At 38.3% G+C, this 21,347-nt stretch overlaps 2 protein-coding genes and 1 long non-coding RNA gene across 3 annotated transcripts; 2 read left to right on the top strand and 1 right to left on the bottom strand.

Annotated features, from left to right (window-relative positions):
- Nucleotides 1–2,585: 2,585 nt before the first annotated feature.
- Nucleotides 2,586–4,016, bottom strand: LOC133739285 (uncharacterized). The gene is made up of 2 exons (XR_009860529.1): nucleotides 3,553–4,016; nucleotides 2,586–3,017 (listed from the first exon to the last, which is right to left on the bottom strand). It is a non-coding gene; the product is annotated as an uncharacterized LOC133739285 (long non-coding RNA).
- A 60-nt stretch (nucleotides 4,017–4,076) lies between these two features.
- Nucleotides 4,077–4,731, top strand: LOC133737854 (esterase-like). The gene is made up of 2 exons (XM_062165335.1): nucleotides 4,077–4,351; nucleotides 4,650–4,731. Exons 1-2 carry the CDS (start codon nucleotides 4,077–4,079, stop codon nucleotides 4,729–4,731), a joined length of 357 nt encoding a protein of 118 aa, XP_062021319.1.
- A 12,250-nt stretch (nucleotides 4,732–16,981) lies between these two features.
- LOC133739280 (esterase-like) lies at nucleotides 16,982–20,304 on the top strand. Its single transcript, XM_062167024.1, has 5 exons — nucleotides 16,982–17,376; nucleotides 17,913–18,122; nucleotides 18,833–19,002; nucleotides 19,215–19,479; nucleotides 19,805–20,304. Exons 1-5 carry the CDS (start codon nucleotides 17,118–17,120, stop codon nucleotides 20,074–20,076), a joined length of 1,176 nt encoding a protein of 391 aa, XP_062023008.1. The 5' UTR covers nucleotides 16,982–17,117; the 3' UTR covers nucleotides 20,077–20,304.
- The last annotated feature ends 1,043 nt before the right edge of the window (nucleotides 20,305–21,347 follow it).

The raw sequence follows: 21,347 nt of genomic DNA, 5'->3' as shown, positions 1-21,347 counted from the left end.
TACACTCTGTAGATCTAGAATTCTCCGCACTTCATTATCACATTGTGCGGTTCGGGGATCAAGATGAGACATAGTGGGGACATTCCACGTCAATTCACGTCGTTCATCAGGAACGGTAACGTTCTTATCTCCCCCTAACGGCGGGAAGACTGTCTCATCAAAGTGACAATCCGCAAATCTAGCGGTAAAGAGATCGTCTGTCAAGGGCTCTAAAAAGCGTATAATGGATGGGGATTCATAACCGACATATATGCCCATCCTTCGTTGAGGACCCAATTTTGTACGTTGTGACTGCACAATTGGCACGCGGACTGCATACCCAAATGCGAGTAAGTGCGAAACATCAGGTTCGTACCCAGTTACCAACTGTAACGCGGAGTAAGGTTGGGTAGCAGTGGGCCTCAACGGGACCAACATAGCTGCATGCAAGATTGCATAGCCCCACGCAAAAACTAGAAGCTTGGTGCGCATTACCAAGATTCTATTTGCGAGACCATCTTGGGTGTGAACATAGGGAACTATATGTTCAGCATCAATCCCAAGGGATATGCAATAATCATCGAAAGACTTCGATGTAAACTCTCCGGTATTATCAAGTCTTATAGACTTTATGGGATAATCCGAGTGGTGAACCCTCAATTTCATGATATGGGTGAGAGTTTAGCAAAAGCAGCGTTTTCTTGTGGACAATAGTGTAACATGTGATCACTTTGTCGATACATCAACCAAAACCATTAATATTTAACTGGTCCACATGGTGGTTGGATATATATGTCCACAAATTTCCCTTGCATTTTGTGCAGAAAAATGGTGGTGTATGTACTAGTCTTTGCATATGATGGTCTAGTATGGCATAGCGTGTCATTATATACAAGACCCTTATTCAGAAGGGGATGCACCTGCAATGAATTGAGGATACGGTGCATCATACTTTGACCTGGGTGTCCCAAACGGTCATGCCATAGCAAGTAGTTGCTTAAATTAGTTAGCTTCTAGCTAACAGATTCCAATTTCTCCAATGTACGCTTCTGGCCACACACTTTGGAGGTTATGCAAAGATATTACACTCATTTTTCTCAGTGGTTTCAGCGTGATAACCGTTGGTTCGAATATCCTTAATACTCAATAACGTTCTTCTGGAACGTGGAGATTATAAGGCCTCATTAATGGTAGGTTCAGTACCATTGGACAACATATAGTGGGTTTTGCCATAACCCTCTATCAGGTTGGATTGGCCTGATACGGTTGTCACAGAGGTATGAATAGACAATAAGTTTGAAAAATATCTCCGATCTGGGAGTATGGTGTGCGTAATAGCACTTTTAACCAGACAACAAACTTCCCCACAGAATATGCCTATTCATTTATTTAATTCAATGGATCACATGTATGAATAAGTTTATTGAATTAAATATATTCGAACATAACCACATTTCTATAATCCAAAATAATTGAAAACATAAATCACCAAAATCCGAAGATGTTTCATTCATTAAGATGAAATAGATATGGCACAAGGGGCCAATTATACCCATGTCTTTGAGTTCTAATCCTCGGTATGTTCAGTAACTGCCTGAAAATCCGTGATCTCTAGTGTGGAATCGATAGAAAATGACCCTTTAATAAAGTTGGTATTTCGAGTTCCGCGACCGGCGTAATACTCATCTACTGCTTAGGCTATCGCACAACAGGTGCGGGACCAGCAGTCAATTCCTCCACATTGATAACAAAGATCATGCTGATTCTGGTGGCAGCGGGCCGGACCAGTGTTCCTTTCAACTTGGGCTTGCTGAGTTATGGCATCATGGTTCCTACCACGTGGGCCTTGGCCACGTGGAGCCTGATTACATGGCCTCTTGGGCTTTGGCCAAGTGGCAGACGGTCATATGGGCTAATTTCGTTCTGCCAATCATGTCTTGCTTCAAGCAAGAAAATGGTCATTTAATGGTGAAAGTGCTCTTCTAGAGCGACCCAAAGAGTCTGTGTATCCTCTTCATCGGATACTCAACTTGGAGTGTTTTCTCCATATGTTTCCTTTGAAAATTATGGCACTCATATTAAAAGCCTCAATGACGACATTGTTAGCATTGATTGTTGATCTCATCTTCTTTGCAATCAGATGAATTTTCACATCTTGAGTTCACTTTAGATAGTTTCTTCTGGAAACCTCCAAAGCAACAAAATCAAGTTTGTTGAGATTTGGCATTTCTTACAGGAAATGAACAAATAATCTTAGTGCTTTGGGTAGTATCGTCCATAAGCAACTAATAGGAATTTCAGGTTCTATAACATGGTATGGAAAATCGGATTAAACATGTAAAATCTACTGGTTTTATCATGTGTGGTGAATTTATGAAGGAAACTTCAAGTTTCTTAAATGGCATTATCGAACTACAGGTTCGATATGTGAATGAACTACTGGTTCATTTAGAACTTCTAGTTCATTAGGTACCTGCATTTTCTACACATATATTCTAGTGCGAAATTTAGACAAGTAACACAATAATATTGAATAGAGCAAATTGAAATAATATCTCACAAATTGAATAAATGGAAATCACAAATCAATTGAGATATTAACTGCATGCTAGTAATATAACATATTAATTATCACACAATTATGTGAATAAATGCTTCTGGCAATTAATTACACATATGAAATATGGTGAATTTATTTACAATAGCCATAATGACATGCACGTTGTCTGGGTTCAAATCTCAGTAGAATCAAATCATTTTTCCTTTTATTTGGTTCTGCTGGACCAAAGAAAGAGTGGGCTTGATAATAAACTCTACGGGGCTTAGCTGCGAGCTCGTGACCAAAGCTTTCATGCACTAGTCAAAGAGTGTGTGAGGCCTGCTGGGCTGCTAGGTCCTGCAGAGGGAGAGTAGGCCTGCTGGGCTCAAATTGGTCTTTGTCATGGCAACACATGGCGAGCTTCTGTTATGGTCTTGTAGCTTGGGCCTGAGCTTCTGGCTCGGGTTTGTTATTGTGGCTTTGGGCTTGATTTGAGCTTCTGACTCAACCACATTTAATACTCACAATTATAACATAACCAAATTCAATATATGTTATTACATCATAACGGAAACAAATTAATGCAGGGGTTATGTACCTAAGGAAATGGGTTCAAATCCCATTAATGCTTCTGACATTTCGTATAGGTAATAAATTGAGCAAATGCTTCTGGCATAACTTTATGTAATAATCGCGTAATAATTTAGCCCATAATGCTTCTAGCATAAGGAATTATAATGGCATATTTCAAATTTGTGTAACCAAAAAATTAAGTCCATAATGCTTCAACAAAAATCACAAAAACATGATTGCAGCTTCTACTGAATAACAGTCGAAAGACGAACTGAAACATTAAGCAAATCTACCCAGAAAAATACGAAAATTTACAGAGATGCACTAAACACATAAGGGCTCCAGCATACAAAATTTGGTGAGTTTTGGAGTTGATTTACTATTTCAAATAAATACTGGAACACAGAGAACAGAAGGTAAAATGAAACAGCAAAATCGGTTTTTGTTTGGAAAAAACCTACTTGGTTGTAGAGCTGGTAGAGTGAAGTTGATTGAAAGATGAACTGCCTCTTCTCTGCAACCCAAGCTATTCACCTCTCCTCTTGTCAATCTGCAATCCGAATCGTAGAGCTATTCGTGCTGATAACGTGTTGTAAAACGAACATAGAAAGTGTTTCATGCAGAAAATGGAGAGAGCTTTGCTTCAAGGAACTTGAGAGAGAGAGAGAGTTTAGATGCAGAGAAGGAGTGTAGTATTTTCTGTATTCATCTCATAACATGGATGAGAAATGGACTACATATAGTGGAAGATAGGGAACATGTAGCCTAAAGTCCTCCATAAAACAAGGACCCCTAAAGTCCTCCATAAAACAAGGATTCCTAAAGTCATCCATAAAACATGGAAAGGGTAAGCCTATAACAACATAATGATTTACCCTATATCTATTTACATGATATAGCCATAATGATTTACAACAAAAACATATTATTTGCTAAAACATAAAGAAATCCAAAATCATATATTTTCACTTGTATTAATCAATTGATGGCAATTTTTGCAAGATTTGAGCTCCCACTTGTTGCTTGTTGCGGTTATGGTGGTAGGTACAACTATAACAATACTGCTCGATGTGGAGCAACAATTACTGTCAATGGAAGCCAAATAATCTTTGTTGGTTCATGCAAAAACCCCTCAACTAGAGTGAACTGGGATGGTGGTTATTACACCGAGGCAGCTGCGAAATTTGTTTTTGATAAAATTTCAACTGGAACATATTCAGATCCACCTCTGCCCTTGAAACAAGCATGTCACAGGAGTTTGTACTAAAGAAGAACTTGGTGAAATGAACTTTCTCTTTTAGATTACTTGTCTCAAAAGTTTTTTTTTTTTTTGGTCTGATACTTATCTCAAAAGTTTGAACTAAAGAAAATAAATTATCTTTCACAATAAATCGATAATTCTGGCTGGCCCAATATAGTATAGTTGCAATTGCATTTCTGAAAGACTAAAACTCAGCCTTAAGTCATAGCAGCCCAAGGCCCAATACATATTAACGTTTAATTTTTTTTATTGCCTAATACTCAAATTTAGACTTTATTAACAAATTTTGCGCTTCAGAGAGTGCAATGGTACTGAGAGGGATCCGTTGGTGAAAAAGGCTGAAAAACTCAAAAATCTTTCACAATCTCTAGAGAGATAGTTCACTAACAAAACAAGGGATAAGTAATTCATATTGACGTGGTGGATGTTATCGATTTGAACCAAACTGCTCATTTTGACACATATGACAGATATGACTGACCAAAAAACTTCATAAGCTAAAGGTTTTTGACAAGAGATTTCATTACTCTTAATACGTCATGTCCTTTGAGTGACACTAGAAGCACAAACATACTCGTATTTTGAGTACTTGCGCAATTTTACATTAATTTCTTACGAGCATTTCTATGCAACTATGCAATCATGCATATATTGCAGGCATCCTTGTTGGTAGAAACAAATATTACAGGAAAAGGAATTCTTTCACAACTGAATTTGGAGACTGGAATTCGAATTTTAAGACTGGACTTCCGATCTATAAAAGTCTCTTCTTATCTTCTTCATCTCTCATCGTTCGCACAGTGCATGCAAATCCCTATTTTCTGGTTTCCACTTTCCCCTTCCCAAAGTCATCCTCATAAAGAATCTCGCAAACCCTTTCAATCAGGTACCGAATACACCACCCCACAACCAGAAAATTTGCATCTCTCACTTTTTTCTACTAGTCGATTCCTGAGCAAAATCAACTCCACATGAAAGCTTGGGTACCTTGAAAACAAGAAAAACTTCTACAACAAATTTCTTATGCCATCTTCTTTCTTTTCCTCAACTATATTCTTTCTCTTCTTCTTTTCTTCCGTTCAATTCCTTAATATTCTCGCACATAAGTGCATTCTCTTGTACCCCTCTTTCTATCTCTACAGATATTGGGGAGGAAAAATCTTACATTAAAAAGTGACAAAAGATAATATAACTTAGGAGTAAATACTGTTTAGTCATTGAGCTTTTGACCATAAAACACTTCAGTCCCTGACCTTCTAATTTCACATGTTTAGTCCCTGTACTTCAAAATTTCAGACCAATAGGTCATTGCCGTCTAAAAGTCACGGCGAAATCTCTATTATGCCCTCAGTTCTTTTTTTTTAATTAATTAATTATTTTATTTTTTTGGAAAAGGAATTTTTTTTTTCCCTTTCTTTCTTTCTGTTTTTTTCTTTCTTTCTTTCTTTCTGTTTGAAAAAAAAAAGAATAAATAAAAAAAAAAGAGAAAGGAATAAATTTATTTTAAAAAAAAGAATTGAGGGCATAATAGACATTTCACCGCGACTTTTAGACGGCAATGACCTATTGGTCTGAAATTTTGAAGTACAGGGACTAAACGTGTGAAATTAGAAGGTCAGAGACTGAAGTGTTTTATGGTCAAAAGCTCAAGGACTAAACAGTATTTACTCCTATAACTTATAAGTGAGTGACTCACACTCAATTGTTCCGAGATTTTTTGTGATTAAAACTCAACACCTAATAAATGATTAAGTTGAGACTTGAGACAATATTGGTAAAATAGTGGGTCATATCCCACACTTATTGTTGTTTAACATGGTATTAGAGAGGGTCTCTCTCCAATCACATCTTCAATTATAATGGACCCTATTTGGGTTCATTAAATTGGCCATCAAAAATATTCCGATTGCATTGTTAATTGACCAAGTCTCTGATGTGAGACTTGTGTCGCAATTTTCGATGTGAGAAATCCAATTCTTCGCTAAGTGTCCCATGTGGAATTGGTGCTCTATTTTCTAATGTGAGAATTTGATTTGTTAATTGACATGAGAGAAGGTAATGGGGAGGAAAGATCTCCCATTAAAAAAGTGACAAAAAATAATATAACGTATAAGTGGGTGGCTCACAAACAATTGCATCGAGACCTTTTGTGATTAAAATCCAATACTTGATCAGTGCTTAAGTTAGGACAATATCGGTGCAATGGTGGGTCACATGTCATACGTATTGTTATTTAACAACAAACTCTAGTGTTGGATATTTCTTGAATATCATCATGGATCATAATTTTTCATATTCATCTTCAGATGCTGCAGATGAGGATTTTTAGAATCTTGCTAATTCATCATTATTCGAAGAATTGATGAATTTGGAGAATATTGCTTTATAAGAGAGCAAGAGAACTTAGAGAGGGGAAGGAGAAGGCGTCGGAGCTCTATTCATGGTCTCACATCTATGGATAGAAAGGGGAAGATAAAGATTTAAACAGAAGAGAAAAATGAGAAGAAGATGAAGAGAAACTGAACAAGAAGATGGAGAGAAGGAAAGAGATAGTCCATTTATGTTTTAATAAAATATTTCATAATAATAATAATAATAATAATAATAATAAGGATTAAATTCTGTTTAGTCCTTGTACTATGACCATTTTTTCGTTTCAGTCCCTGACATTCTCAATTAATCTGAAAAGTCCCTAATGTCAAAATTTCCGTCTAATTGGTCCCTCCCGCGTCAAATTAGGAGTTGGCCTTAGGTGAAATGTCCAATATACCCCTCTGTCATTTCTTTTTCCTTTTTAATTTCTTTTTCCTCTTTAATTTCTTTTTTTCCTTTTTTTCTTTTTTCTTTTTCCTTTTTAATTTCTTTTTTGCTTTTTTTTTTATTTCTTTTTTTTTCCTTTTTTCCTTTTTTCTTTTTTCTTTTTTCTTTTTTCTTTTTTCTTTTTTCTTTTTTCTTTTTTCTTTTTTCTTTTTTCTTTTTTCTTTTTTCTTTTTTCTTTTTTCTTTTTTCTTTTTTCTTTTTTCTTTTTTCTTTTTTCTTTTTTCTTTTTTCTTTTTTCTTTTTTCTTTTTTCTTTTTTCTTTTTTCTTTTTTCTTTTTTCTTTTTAATGATCATCGTATCCTGCTGCATCAATAGCGCCACGTCGGCGAACCAATCCAGATCAACCCGAAACCCCAATTCTTGTTCTCCATGCCGGCGACCCTTTTTTTTTTTTTTTTTTTTTCCTTTTTAATTTCTTTTTTCCTTTTCCTTTTTTTGTTTTTCTTTTTTCATTTTTCATTTCTTTTTTCTTTTTCCTTTTTCCTTTTTAATGACCATCGTATCCTGCTGCATCGGTAGCGCCACGTCGGCGAACCAATCCAGATCGACCAGAAACCCCAATTATTATTCTCCACGCCGGCGGCCATTTTCCTTTTCCATCAGTATTCTTCTTCTTCACTTCTGGTTTTGGTCAACTTGGCCATCAAAAACAATCATTTCAACCAGACCCAAAATCCAAATCACCATTTTGAGCAAGACCCAAAAACCTCAGGGTCTGAAAAAATGGTAGTTTTCAGTGAAAAGTTTCCAAATTGAGGCTTGATGTGGAGAGAGAAAGTGAGATTTGAGTGGGAGAGAGAGAAGTAGGTTGTGAAAACAAGAGGGGAGTGGTTTAGCGGCGAATTTCCGAGCTGATTGGGATCTGCTTGTGTTTGGGAGATGGCGTCGGCGATGATGGAGGCGAGGGCGGATCCCAACAGAGGGAGATGGCTTCAGAGAAGGTGAAGAAGTGATCGATCAGCTCCTAGCCTCTTGCTTTTGCTCGATGTCCATCTCTGCACCGCCAAGCTAAGTATTTGCTGGGTTTGGTTTCAATTTGGGGAGAGAAACAGATGGGTTGTGGAGTTTGATCGGAATGAGATTGGTGGGTTGAGGAAGGAGAAAGTAGGCAAAATGAAAAGAAAAAAAAAAGAAAAAAAAGAAATTAAAAAGGAACAAGAAAAAAAAAAAAGCCAAAAAGAAATTAAAAAGGAAAAAAAATTAAAAAGGAACAAGAAAAAAAGAAGAAAAAGCAAAAAAGATATTAAAAAGAAAAAAGAAAAAAAGGAAAAAAAGAAATTAAAAAGAAAAAAGAAAAGAAAAGGAGAAAAAGAAATTAAAAAGAAAAAATAAAATAAAAAGGAAAAAAAGAAATTAAAAAGGAAAAAGAAATAACAGAGGGGTATATTGGACATTTCACCTAATACCAACTCCTAATTTGACGCGGGAGGGACCAATCAGACGGAAATTTTGACGTTAGGGACTTTTCAGATTAATTGAGAATGTCAGGGACTGAAACGAAAAAAGGGTCATAGTACAGGGACTAAACATAATTTAATCCTAATAATAATAATAATATATATATATATATATATATATATATATATATATATATATTTTTTTTAATTTATGGGTTCGAGTGTAAGTAAGTAAGTATATCACAAATATAAAAGTTCAATGTTGTTAGCTAAGGAGAGAAACCCTAGCGTTTAGCAGAGGGCAACGGCGGAAGTCTTTTCCGATTGTTGTCTGATCAAGCAACAACGAGGTTCCTTGTCGTGGGTCGTGGAAACGATGACTGGTGAGTCTGGAGAGGGAGCGAGTTCCAATTGAGAAGTTGTTTCAATCGGTGGTATCTTCGAACTCTGCTTGGTCTCGATGTCGATTGTGTTGGGTGGTGAGTTGGGAGTGTCGGCGCCACGTTGGGTTGGCGTTTTCTGGGTTTGGATCTTGGCTTCCTGGATAGTGAGTTAGGTTTCGGCAGAAATCGAGGTCGAGGCGCAAGGCATAGCAGATCGGCATCAGGGTCACGTCAGCTTGTGGTGTTCTGATTATCGGTGCAGATCCGGGTCGTCGGCTTTGGCCAACGTTAGCTGATCAACGCTGGCAGAGAGGCAGCTGATGGGGTAGAAGAGAAGGTCGCCGGATACCATGGTGACGAGGACGAAGGGATGGCAGAAGGGAAAGGCTTCTGTTCACTCTGCTCAAGGTTGGGCTTGGGCTTGGGCTTTTGGGCCTGGGTTGATGGGCTCTATGTTTTGGGCCAGTAGGGAGGGTGTCTTGCCACCCTCATTAATCACTTAGTGATGGGAGTGGCCCAGGCCTAAGAGGTGGACATTCTTGGGCATTTGGGCTGGCATATGGTCCATGACCAATCATTTTCGGATCAAGACTTCTATGGGAGTTGGTAATTATGTGGAATAAGATTGGCATTTTTTGAAGCGGCTTATAGATAAGGAATTGCTCCTATTTGTTCGCTACAGCAATTGCGCGCCTGGCTAGTGGGGAGGCTAGTCAATCAATGATTGCCCTAGAAGACATAGAGTTATTCTTTGTTTATGAGTTTGCTTACAAAGCAGGCTCAAAATTGACATGTAATGAGTTTACATTGCTTAGATAGGCGCGGGTAATTACCCCGCCATGTTTATGTTTTAAGTGTATGTTAGACTCTGACTTTTTGGCTGGTCATCTAATGCAATGAACCTTTGTTTCAAGAAAAAAAAAAAAAAAAAGTAGGTATATCTCAATTGTCAATTAGCATGTCATCTGTAAAAATCAAACTTAGACCTAAAATTTTTGATATCTCCAATGAAGATTCTCTAACAGAGCAAGTATGATTTTGTAGTGGGGCGGCAGCCCATACTTTGCATATGCTGCGTCAGCGTTCCCCCTCTAATGAATCAAAACAGATAGACAAAAGAAAACACCAGTCATTTCCTAATTTAATATGTAGGTACAATCCAATCACGATACCCTACTCTGCAAGTTCAAACTGACCCATAAGATGATCACTCGTTCTTGGTCATCTTGTTGCTCTGTTTTCAACTTGGTTGAATATGTCTTCGACTAATGCCAAAACAACAAAGACCTTGGTATAATTAAATGCCTCCTAGAAATACAATAGAAGTAGATTGCTGTTGTAAAACTAACATAGAAAGTGTTTCAGAAAATGGAGAGAGCTTTGCTTCTAAGAACTTGAGAGAGAGAGAGTTTAGATGCAGATAATAAGTGTAGTATTTTCTGTTTTTCTCCTCATAACATGGATGAGAAATGGACTACATATAGTGGAAGATAGGGAACATGTAGCCTAAAGTCCTCCATAAAACAAGGACCCCTAAAGTCCTCCATAAAACAAGGATTCCTAAAGTCATCCATAAAACATGGAAAGGGTAAGCCTATAACAACATAATGATTTACCCTATATCTATTTACATGATATAGTCATAATGATTTACAACACTCCCCCTTGGATATTTCATGTCAATAGTGTTGCATGGGTTGTGCGCTTCTAAGTTGTCTCATCAAAAACCTTGCCAAGTAATAAAAACCCTGTGGGAAAAAAAACAACCTTGGTCGAAGGAGAAAAAGAGCACAACGCGTATGAGTGTGGAGTAGTAATATCACAGCTTCAGAGATAAGTGGAGTCTTCTTATTAGCATCATAAGTAGGTAGTATGTCTACGAGAGGGATGCATTTAGATTTGCTACACCAAAACCTTGCCCGGTAAACCCAGTGGGAGAAACCCGTGGTCGAAGGGAAAAGATGAGCAAATGCATATATGTCAAATCAAAGCATCTTCAGGATGTAGTATAAGTGGGGTGACCATTCTAAAGATGTGCCTCGTTAAAACCTTGCCAGGTAACAAAACCCAGTGGGACAAAATAACCCTGAACGAAGGACGAAAAGAGTACACGATGGTCAAGTGTATATGCTTCGGGATACTCCCCCTGATTTCGACTCCCCCTGAAAATTACATGTTAGGTAATTCAGATAGTTTACGTAGACCAATACCTTGAACATGCTTCTGGAATGTAGACTTTGGTAGTGACTTGGTAAAGAGGTCTGCACGATTATCTTCAGATCGAATCTGCTTGACTTCAATCTTCTGATGCTCCTGTTGTTGCTGATTGAAGAAGAACTTCGGTGCAATATGTTTGGTGTTGTCTCCTTTGATGAAACCCGTCTTTATCTGCTCTATGTAAGCAGCATTATCCTCGTAGATAATGGTTGGTTCATCAGTGGTGGAATGCAGTCCACATGTGCTTCGAACATGCTTTGTAACGGCTCTTAGCCATGTACATTCACATACTGCTTCTTGAAGAGCTAGTATCTCAGCATGATTCGAAGAGGTAGCAACAAGTGTCTATTTCGTAGACCTCCAAGAAATTGCAGTATTCCCAATGGTAAAGACATAACCAGTTTGGGAACGTGCCTTGTGCGGGTCTGATAGATAGTCTATATCAGCATATCCAACAAGGCGAGCATCATTCTGAGGATCAAGGGGGTTTGATCCATTCCTTGATGCGTAGGGATAGAATAAGCCCATATCCGTTGTACCTCTAAGGTAGCGGAAAAATGTCTTTCATGCCATTCCAGTGGCGGCGTGTTGGCGCAGAGCTATATCTAGCTAACAAGTTCACATCGAATGAGATGTCCTATCTAGGGCATTGAGCCAAGTACAATAATGCGCCTATTGCACTTAGATATGAGACTTCTGGTACCAATATCTCTTCGTTATCATCTGCAGGACGATACGGTTCTCTCTAGACTTCAGACGACCATGGGTGTGCTTGCTTTTATCCTCATTAAAGCATCTTAACATCTTCTGGATGTAATTTGGTTGATGGACCAAAATTTCATCTGCACTGTGCTCGGGCTCCAGGTCAAGACAATAATTTGTTCTCCCAAGGCCTTTCATCTCAAATTCCAACTTCAGGTGCTTTGCGGTTTCCTTGATCTCTTCAGGAGTATCGATCAAATTCATGTCATTGACATAGACCGCCACAATTCTAAACTAGGAACTTGTTTCCTTAATAAACACGCATGGGCATAGTTTATTATTCACATATCCCATCCTGATTAAATATTCACTTAGACGGTTATACCACCTCCGTCTGGATTGTTTCAATCCATAAAGTGAACGCCTCAAAACTAATGGAGAGCGTGTTCCGTGGTCTAGAACTATTTGCATCGGGTATATTAAGTTCTTCAGGAACTTTCAGGTATATTTCTGTATTATGATCCCCCTAGAGATAAGTTATGACCACATTCATAAGCTGCATATTCAGTTTTTCGGAAACTACCAAATTGATAAGGTAGTGGAACGTTATGACGTTCATTACGGGAGAATACGCGTCCTCGTAATCAATCACAGGGCGTTGAGAAAATTCTTGCGCCACTAGACGAGCTTTGTGTATCACAATCTCATTTTTCTCATTACGCTTCCTTATAAATACCCATTTAAATTCTACAGGTTTAACATGGGGAGGTGTAGGAACAACAGGTCCAAAACACCTTTCTCTTTGTCAAGGAATCTAATTTGACCTGGATTGCTTCTTTCCATTTTGGCCAGTCGTCTCTACGTTGACATTATCAACGGAGCGAGGTTCGATGTCATCGCTAGTTATAATTTCGGTAGCTACCGCGAATACAAATATATCATCGATGATAATCTCATTTCGATTCCAAATCTCACTTAAGCATGCATAATTTATCGAGATTTCTCTATTCTCGAGAGTGGGTTCAAACGTTGGAGCGTCCCCCAACGTTGTCTCTTCTAGGACGGACCCATAATCTGGAATTATCTCGTGAGATGGATCAGTTGAGATCGCGATGTCTAGTGGATTCGTTTGTGCTGGTTTTACCCTCTTCCGGGGATAGGAATCCTTCGAACCTAGTGGTCTACCTCGCTTCTGGGCAGGGACATGTGACTGGTTAGCCGCCATGGTCGTACCTTGTCCATCCGGGACAACGCGTCCTACAGGGACATCTATTCTTGCAGGCACATTTGCAGCAGGTATATGTGATCTCGTCACTTTAGCTAGATCAGAGAAAGCGTCTGGCATATTTTGGGCTACACTTTGTAGATCTAGAATTCTCCGCACTTCACTATCGCATTGTGCGGTTCGGGGATCGAGATGAGACATAGTGGGGACATTCCACGTCAATTCACGTCGTTCATCAGGAACGGTAACGTTCTTATCTCCCCCTAACGGCGGGAAGACTGTCTCATCAAAGTGACAATCTGTAAACTCTCCGGCATTATCAGGTCTTATGGACTTTATGGGATAATCCGAGTGGTGATCCACAATTTCATGATCTGGGCGAGAGTTTAGCAAAAGCAGCATTTTCTTGTGGACAATAGTGTAACATGTGATCACTTTGTCGATACATCAACCACAACCATGAAATATTTAAATTGTCCGCATGGTGGTTGGAAAGGTCCACAAATTTTCCTTGCATTCTGTGCAGAAAAATGGTGTGTGTATATACTAGTCTTTGCACATGATGGTCTAGAGTTTAACATTCCTAACGAGCAAGTTTGGCGTAATGTGTTACTAAACACAGGACCCTTATTCAGAAGGGGATGCTCGTGTGATAAGTTGAGGATACGGTGCATCATACTTTGACCTGGGTGTCCCAAATGGTCATGCCATAGCAAGTAGTTGCTCGAATTGGTTAGCTTCTAGCTAACAGATTCCAATTTCTCCAATGTACGCTTCTGGCCACACACTTTGGAGGTTATGCAAAGATATTACACTCATTTTTCTCAGTGGTTTCAGCGTGATAACCGTTGGTTCGAATATCCTTAATACTCAATAACATTCTTCTGGAACGTGGAGAATATAAGGCCTCATTAATGGTAAATTCAGTACCATTGGACAACATAAAGTGGGCTTTGCCATAGCCCTCTATCAGGTTGGATTGGCCTGATATGGTTGTCACAGAGGTATGCATGGGCAATAAGTTTGAAACATATCTCCGATCTCGGAGTATGGTGTGCGTAATAGCACTTTTAACCAGACAACAAACTTCCCCACAGAATATGCCTATTCATTTATTTAATTCAATGGATCACATGTATAAATAAATTTATTGAATTAAATATATTCGAACATAACCACATTTCTATAATCCAAAATAATTGAAAACATAAATCACCAAAATCCGAAGATGTTTCATTCATTAAGATGAAATAGATATGGCACAAGGGGCCAATTATACCCATGTCTTCGAGTTCTAATCCTCGGTATGTTCAGTAACTGCCTGAAAATCCATGATCTCTAGTGTGGAATCGATAGAAAATGACCCTTTAATAAAGTTGGTATTTCGAGTTCTGCGACTGGCGTAATACTCATCTACTGCTTAGGCTATCGCACAACAGGTGCGGGACCAGCAGTCAATTCCTCCACATTGATAACAAAGATCATGCTGATCGATTCTGGTGGCAGCGGGCCGGACCAGTGTTCCTTTCAACTCGGGCTTGCTGAGTTATGGCATCATGGTTCCTACCACGTGGGCCTTGGCCACGTGGAGCCTGATTACATGGCCTCTTGGGCTTTGGCCAAGTGGCAGACGGTCATATGGGCTAATTTCGTTCTGCCAATCATGTCTTGCTTCAAGCAAAAAAATGGTCATTTGATGGTGAAAGTGCTCTTCTAGAGCGACCCAAAGAATCTGTGTATCCTCTTCATCGGATACTCAACTTGGAGTGTTTTCTCCATATGTTTCCTTTGAAAATTATGGCACTCATATTAAAAGCCTCAATGACGACATTGTTAGCATTGATTGTTGATCTCATCTTCTTTGCAGTTAGATGAATTATCACATCTTGAACCACTTTAGATAGTTTCTTCCGGAAACCTCCAAAGAAACAAAGTCAAGTTTGTTGAGATTTGGTATTTCTTACAGGAAAGGAACAAATAATCTTAGTGCTTTGGGTAATATCGTCCATAAGCAACTAATAGGAACTTCAGATTCTATAACATGGTATGAAAAATCGGATTAAACATGTAAAATCTACTGGTTTTATCATGTGTGGTGAATTTATGAAGGAAACTTCAAGTTTCTTAAATGGCATTATCGAAACTACAAGTTCGATATGTGTATGAACTACTGGTTCATTTAGAACTTCTAGTTCATTAGGTACCTGCATTTTCTACACATATATTCTAGTGCGAAAATTTAGACAAGTAACACAATAATATTGAATAGAGCAAATTGAAATAATATCTCACAAATTGAATAAATGGAAATCACAAATCAATTGAGATATTAATTGCATGCTAGTAATATAACATATTAATTGTCACACAATTATGTGAATAAATGCTTCTGGCAATTAATTACACATATGAAATATGGTGAATTTATTTGCAATAGCCATAATGACATGTACATTGTCTGGGTTCAAATCTCAGTAGAATCAAATCATTTTTCCTTTTATTTGGTTCTGCTGGATCAAAGAAAGAGTGGGCTTGATAGTGAAGCCTATCGGGCTTAGTCTGCGGGCTTGTGACCCGGCCTTTCATGCGTAATTTAAATGGTGTGTGAGGCCTGCTGGGCTGCTAGGTCCCGCAGAGGGAGAGTGGGCCTGCTGGGCTCAAGCTGGTCTGCCAAGGAATGAAAAGTTATTACTCAACCCTTTTGGTAACTCCAATTAAATACGACCAGGTAAGAGTATGAGGTTTGGGTGGAGCGAGGCTCTCTTAAGTACACAGCCTCATTGTATCTTGCCTAGACATCACATCGAATTGGGTGAGCCTACTTGGAAAGATTCATAATATTTCAGTGTTGTCAAAACTACAGGTTCGATACTATATGTGAACTTCTGGTTCAATATTTATGTATGAAATTTTGGTTCAATGTTTATGTGTGTGAACTTCCGGTTCGTTAAGTACCTGCATTCCGCACATATATATTCTAATGCAAAGAATTTAAGCGGGTAAAATATTTAAATTTAATATGAGCAGGTAACACCACAAAACATTATCATAATAAATAATGAAGGAAAGATGTATCATTATCACAAAGTCCAAACAAGTATATATAGATATTCGTCACAATATACATGAATTGATAGCTAAATTAAAAGCTATTGATTTTCCTCTTTCTTTCCCTTTTTTTTCAATCATGCCAATTATAATGCAAGAGAAATAAGTGTCTCTCATAGAGGATTAAGTTAAACTAGATGCTTCAATAAAAGTCATAAATCGTGATTGCAGCTTCTACTGAATAGCAGTCGAAAAACAAACCAAAATCCCAACCAAAACAACCCAGAAAAATATGAAAAATTATAGAGATGCAGTAAACACACAGAGGCTCTAGCATACAAAATTTGGTGAATTTTGGAGTTGAATTACTATTTTAAATAAATACGGGAACACAGAGGACAGAAGGTAAACTGAAACAGTAAAATCTGTTTTTGCTTGGAAAAACATACTTGGTTGTAGAGCTGGTAGATTGATGTTGATTGAATGATGAACCTCTTCTCTGCAACCCAAGAGTTATTCACCTCTTCTCTTGTCAATCTGCAATCCGAATCCTAGAGCTATTCGTGCTGATAACGTGTTGTAAAACTAACATAGAAAGTGTTTCAGAAAATGGAGAGAGCTTTGCTTCTAAGAACTTGAGAGAGAGAGAGTTTAGATGCAGATAATAAGTGTAGTATTTTCTGTTTTTCTCCTCATAACATGGATGAGAAATGGACTACATATAGTGGAAGATAGGGAACATGTAGCCTAAAGTCCTCCATAAAACAAGGACCCCTAAAGTCCTCCATAAAACAAGGATTCCTAAAGTCATCCATAAAACATGGAAAGGGTAAGCCTATAACAACATAATGATTTACCCTATATCTATTTACATGATATAGTCATAATGATTTACAACAATTGCAGCTTTCATTACACTATATAAAACAGGCACAGTTTAGTTCTCACCTGCATCTTTTGGTATTTCTCCACTATGGAGTACACTCCTAGAGTTATTATTTCTCTGTTCTGCTGCTATATGCTTCTATTGCATATTACCAGTATTACTGTAAGCCCTGCCTTGGCTTTGGAAGACTGCGAGTTTCCAGCCATCTTCAACTTCGGAGACTCAAATTCGGATACTGGTGGATTCGCAGCATCCATTTATCCCCCACCTACACCTTATGGAGAGACCTATTTTCATATGCCGGTTGGAAGAATCTCAGATGGAAGACTCATTGTCGATTTCCTCGGTATGTTTCTTCTTTTACCTTCATTGCAAGTTCTAAACAACTTAAAATGTATAGACTATTAGGTTATATCATATGCAAATTAAAGGGTCAGTGAGAGTTCTTCCATGGTTGACAATTCAAACGTATATCATTGTACAATATTGCTTTTGTTTTCCAAATTTTTTTTCTATGTTGAATTATCAAACTGGTACACAAAGTGGTAGGCACAAGATGGTTTTACCAGGCACTCATTCTTCATGATTTTTCCTCTGGATATGGTTGGAGCTTATCCACAGCTCCTTGGACTAAAAGGCTCTTCCAATAAATATGGCATGTTGAAATAACTAGTGTGTACATTAGAATATATTATTTATTGAAGGCCAGATTAAGGATGAATTTCGCAGACGTTTCTTGTTTTCCCCGCAAATCAATGATTAAAGTCGTCATCTTTCATCATTTCGATCAGTTTTATCCGAAAGACGTCTTTTAGATAATCAGAAGGTTTCTATAACATGCCTAATTGTTGTCTGATTGGTGAAGCTATTTTTTTGGTTCAGCAACGAGTCTTGGTCATCCTTATCTAAGCGCATATCTGGATTCCCTCGGGACCAATTTCTCGCATGGTGCAAATTTTGCCACTTCAGCTTCCACTATCAGACTCCCAGATCTCATTTTACCAGCCGGCGGATTTAGTCCCTTCTACCTTGATATTCAATACGTGCAGTTCCGGGAACTAAAGTCCAGATCACAACTCATAAGGCAACGAGGTAAAGTACTGAAGAATTCGAATGAATCACATCACTCATCGTTTCATTAAGATGAATCCCACTTTTACTAGGAATGTGACCCACCTTGAATGTGATTCGACTAGTGTAATTGCATGCATCAAATCCTCATCTTTTGTTCCACCTTGGCCGCTTCGAATTGCATGGCTTACTTGCTTAGCACGTATTAGAGCAATGACCTTTCATTGTTCCCATATTCTTCTGGAAGGAAATACGGTGGCTGATAGAATGACAAACATGGGCTTACTTTCTCCATCTCTGGTATGACATGTTTCTCCTCCGCCTAATATATCTCCTTATCTTCGTATGGATGATCTGGGATTCCCTTACCTTCGCCATGTTTAACTCTCTTTCTTGCATCGGTTGGTGTTGGGCTTGTTTTAACAGTTGGAAGTTGGGAAAATTTGAGGTTCTGCTTCAATTTTTTCACTTCTTTTTGTCTTTCTTTCTAGCTTTTGGGGTAAGGTTTATGTCCCCCCCCTTCTTTAGGTTGTATTTTCTTTTTCTGTTATTAATAAAATAATAATAGGGGGACGGGCGGTGGGTTCCCAGAGTGTGGCAAACCCCTCTCCTTCGGGATTGAGGGTGGGACTTGTTCCCTACATCGTTTGCCTCCGAGGAACTAATATCGCCTAATCCTTTATTCAAAAAAAAAAAAAAAAGGAATGTGACCCACGTACATTTGCTTTTAGGGGGAATATTTGCAAGTTTAATGCCCAAGGAGGAGTACTTCTCCAAAGCTTTATACACATTCGACATTGGTCAGAATGATCTTGGCGAGGGATTTTTCGGTAACAAGACTATACAGGAAGTCAATGCATCTGTTCCTGATATAATCACTGGTTTCTCAACTAATATTAAGGTAATCATTAGCATTTACCGACCACCCCTTTCAGAACAGCTAGTATACTTGTCAATTCAACCCCACAAAAGTAATTTCTTTCGCTGAAGGCCATGTGTTTGATTTTAAGTTTCTTAATGTTCAAGCAACAATAGAATCACGTGTGGGGTTGAAGTTGATTCGATTCTTCTGTTGTAATGATTGTTGTTGGTTGTGAATTTGTGATAGTGTAGAAAATATATGATTTGGGGGCAAGATCATTTTGGATCCACAATACGGGGCCGATTGGCTGTGTCCCTTACATTTTGGTGAAATTCCCATCAGCTCAGAAAGATGAGGTTGGCTGTGCAAAGGCTTACAATGAAGTAGCTCAACATTTTAACCACGAGCTGAAGCAGGCCATAGTTCAACTCAGGAAGGATCTTCCTTTGGCTGCATTCACTTATGTAGATGTGTATTCCGTCAAATATTCTATTTTCAAGGAACCCAAAAAATATGGTAAGTCCGCCGTATTAAAGTATTATAATATCCTTCAATCATTTAAATTTCTAGTATTCAAATCCTCTGATGAATTTCTTACGTCTTGATATTGTGTTATATTCTAAAACTATTAGTAGCGCTATAGAGTGAACTGATTAGTTAGCTTGAGAGTACAAAATACAAACTAATCTTTTCTTTGAGTGACCATATGTATGATAAATCTGTTCGATAAATCATATTTGCTAAAGCATAAAGAAAATCCAATGTCATTTTGTCATTTGGTTACCATCCAAAATCATTTATTTTCACTTGTATTAATCAATATTGCTGGCATATCTTCCAGGATTTGAGCTCCCACTTGTTGCTTGTTGTGGCTATGGTGGTAAGTACAACTATAACAGTAGTACAGGATGTGGAACAACAATCACAGTCAATGGAAGTCAAATCTTTGTTGGCTCATGCAAGAACCCATCAGCTAGAGTGAACTGGGATGGGATTCATTATACTGAGGCAGCTGCGAAATTTGTTTTTGAGAAAATCTCAACTGGAGCATATTCAGATCCACCTCTGCCATTGAAACAAGCATGCCACAGGAGTGGAAATAAGAAAAAATAAAAACGCCATGTATAATAAGTGTGGCCTGAATACTTTATAAGTTCGGGTCCAAAAATCAGTAGGTCATAACAAGCAAGGCCCAACACAAATATGATTTTAATATTAGTAATTATTTTCACTATTTTTTTACCTTCATTAAAATAACAATGCCGGAGGTTCATGCAGGTTGTTTTGTTTGTTTTTTTGGTCAACATGCAGGTTGTTTTGTTGGGATCAAGGAATTACCCATGGTTGCAATTATAATAAAATTTTAAAAATACCAAATTTTCAAAAACTATGTGCTACAGTAAGTAATTTTTAGAGAATTTGCTATCGTTTCATAAAAATATTCTTTGAGATCCATAGTACATCGATATTGGAGTATCGACCACATAATCTCTTTCTTAACAGACGGACGTAAAAGTTATCAACGTACTGTTCGCAGGGACGTATCCAAGATTTGAAAATGGGTGAGGCTAAATTTCCTTAGCCTATAGCCCAAACAGTTATTGAAGTGGTTACGTCTCTAACTGTTTGCATGTAAAGATTTTTGATGGTAATAGGTCAGCCCTTTCATTAATATTCAGCAAGCAGTACAAAAACGAAACACCCCTATGGGGTCGACAGAAAGAATCGTTCCTTAGAACCTCCTGAAACCCTATTCTAGAAGAATAAAACCCCAACAAATCCCGAGTACACCCACCTTTTAGGAAGTCCGCACCTTTATTCTTACAAAAACCCAGAAACCTCGAAGCAGACATAAAATGGTTTCAACGAAGGCTCCGGTTTTTGCGACCCATAACAAAATTAAATTAAACTAGCCCTAACAGGGAGCTCCTTCACAACCTCATCTTCCCCCACCTGCATAGTGCCCAGCACCTCCACAGTGGCAGTATCCAATGCTTCACTTGAGGAAGCAAAATCCAAAATTTTCCCTCTACGCTTATACTTACGTATCTTCTTCACTTCTTGTTCATCTGCATTCTTAATCTTATTTTTGCTTCCCTTAGGACGGCCACCTTTCTTCTTCTTTGGTGAGACCAGCAGCTTGCCATTCTTGTGTTGGACAATCAAAGAGACACTCTCCCCAACCTCCAGCTTCGACTCTGGGAAAGATAAGTACTTCTTCCCAAGGCGATCTAAGTAAGATGCAGCCTTTCTCTTTCTCCCCGCCGGGACCAGTTGCATGGATGAAAACGCCATTCTTGAACCCTCAATACCTGTCGCAGATAACCTAGGGATCAGAGTCGCGGACTCCGAGGCGATCTCATTCGGCGCAACCAGCATTGGAA

The sequence above is a fragment of the Rosa rugosa genome, chromosome 3, assembly GCF_958449725.1.
Source record: "Rosa rugosa chromosome 3, drRosRugo1.1, whole genome shotgun sequence".
Taxonomy (NCBI): Eukaryota; Viridiplantae; Streptophyta; class Magnoliopsida; order Rosales; family Rosaceae; genus Rosa; species Rosa rugosa.
This window is presented reverse-complemented; position numbering and strand designations above follow the sequence as displayed.

What these genes read in the sequence shown, in the direction of transcription:
- LOC133737854 (XM_062165335.1), top strand. Translation starts at nt 4,077, where the DNA reads ATGGCAATTTTTGCAAGATTTGAGCTCCCACTTGTTGCTTGTTGCGGT. An exon ending in CAAGCATGTCACAGGAGTTT is followed by an intron (nt 4,352 to 4,649) that starts GTACTAAAGAAG and finishes TTTGCGCTTCAG; the next exon opens with AGAGTGCAATGGTACTGAGA.
- LOC133739280 (XM_062167024.1), top strand. Translation starts at nt 17,118, where the DNA reads ATGGAGTACACTCCTAGAGTTATTATTTCTCTGTTCTGCTGCTATATG. An exon ending in ACAACTCATAAGGCAACGAG is followed by an intron (nt 18,123 to 18,832) that starts GTAAAGTACTGA and finishes ATTTGCTTTTAG; the next exon opens with GGGGAATATTTGCAAGTTTA. An exon ending in GTTTCTCAACTAATATTAAG is followed by an intron (nt 19,003 to 19,214) that starts GTAATCATTAGC and finishes GTGATAGTGTAG; the next exon opens with AAAATATATGATTTGGGGGC.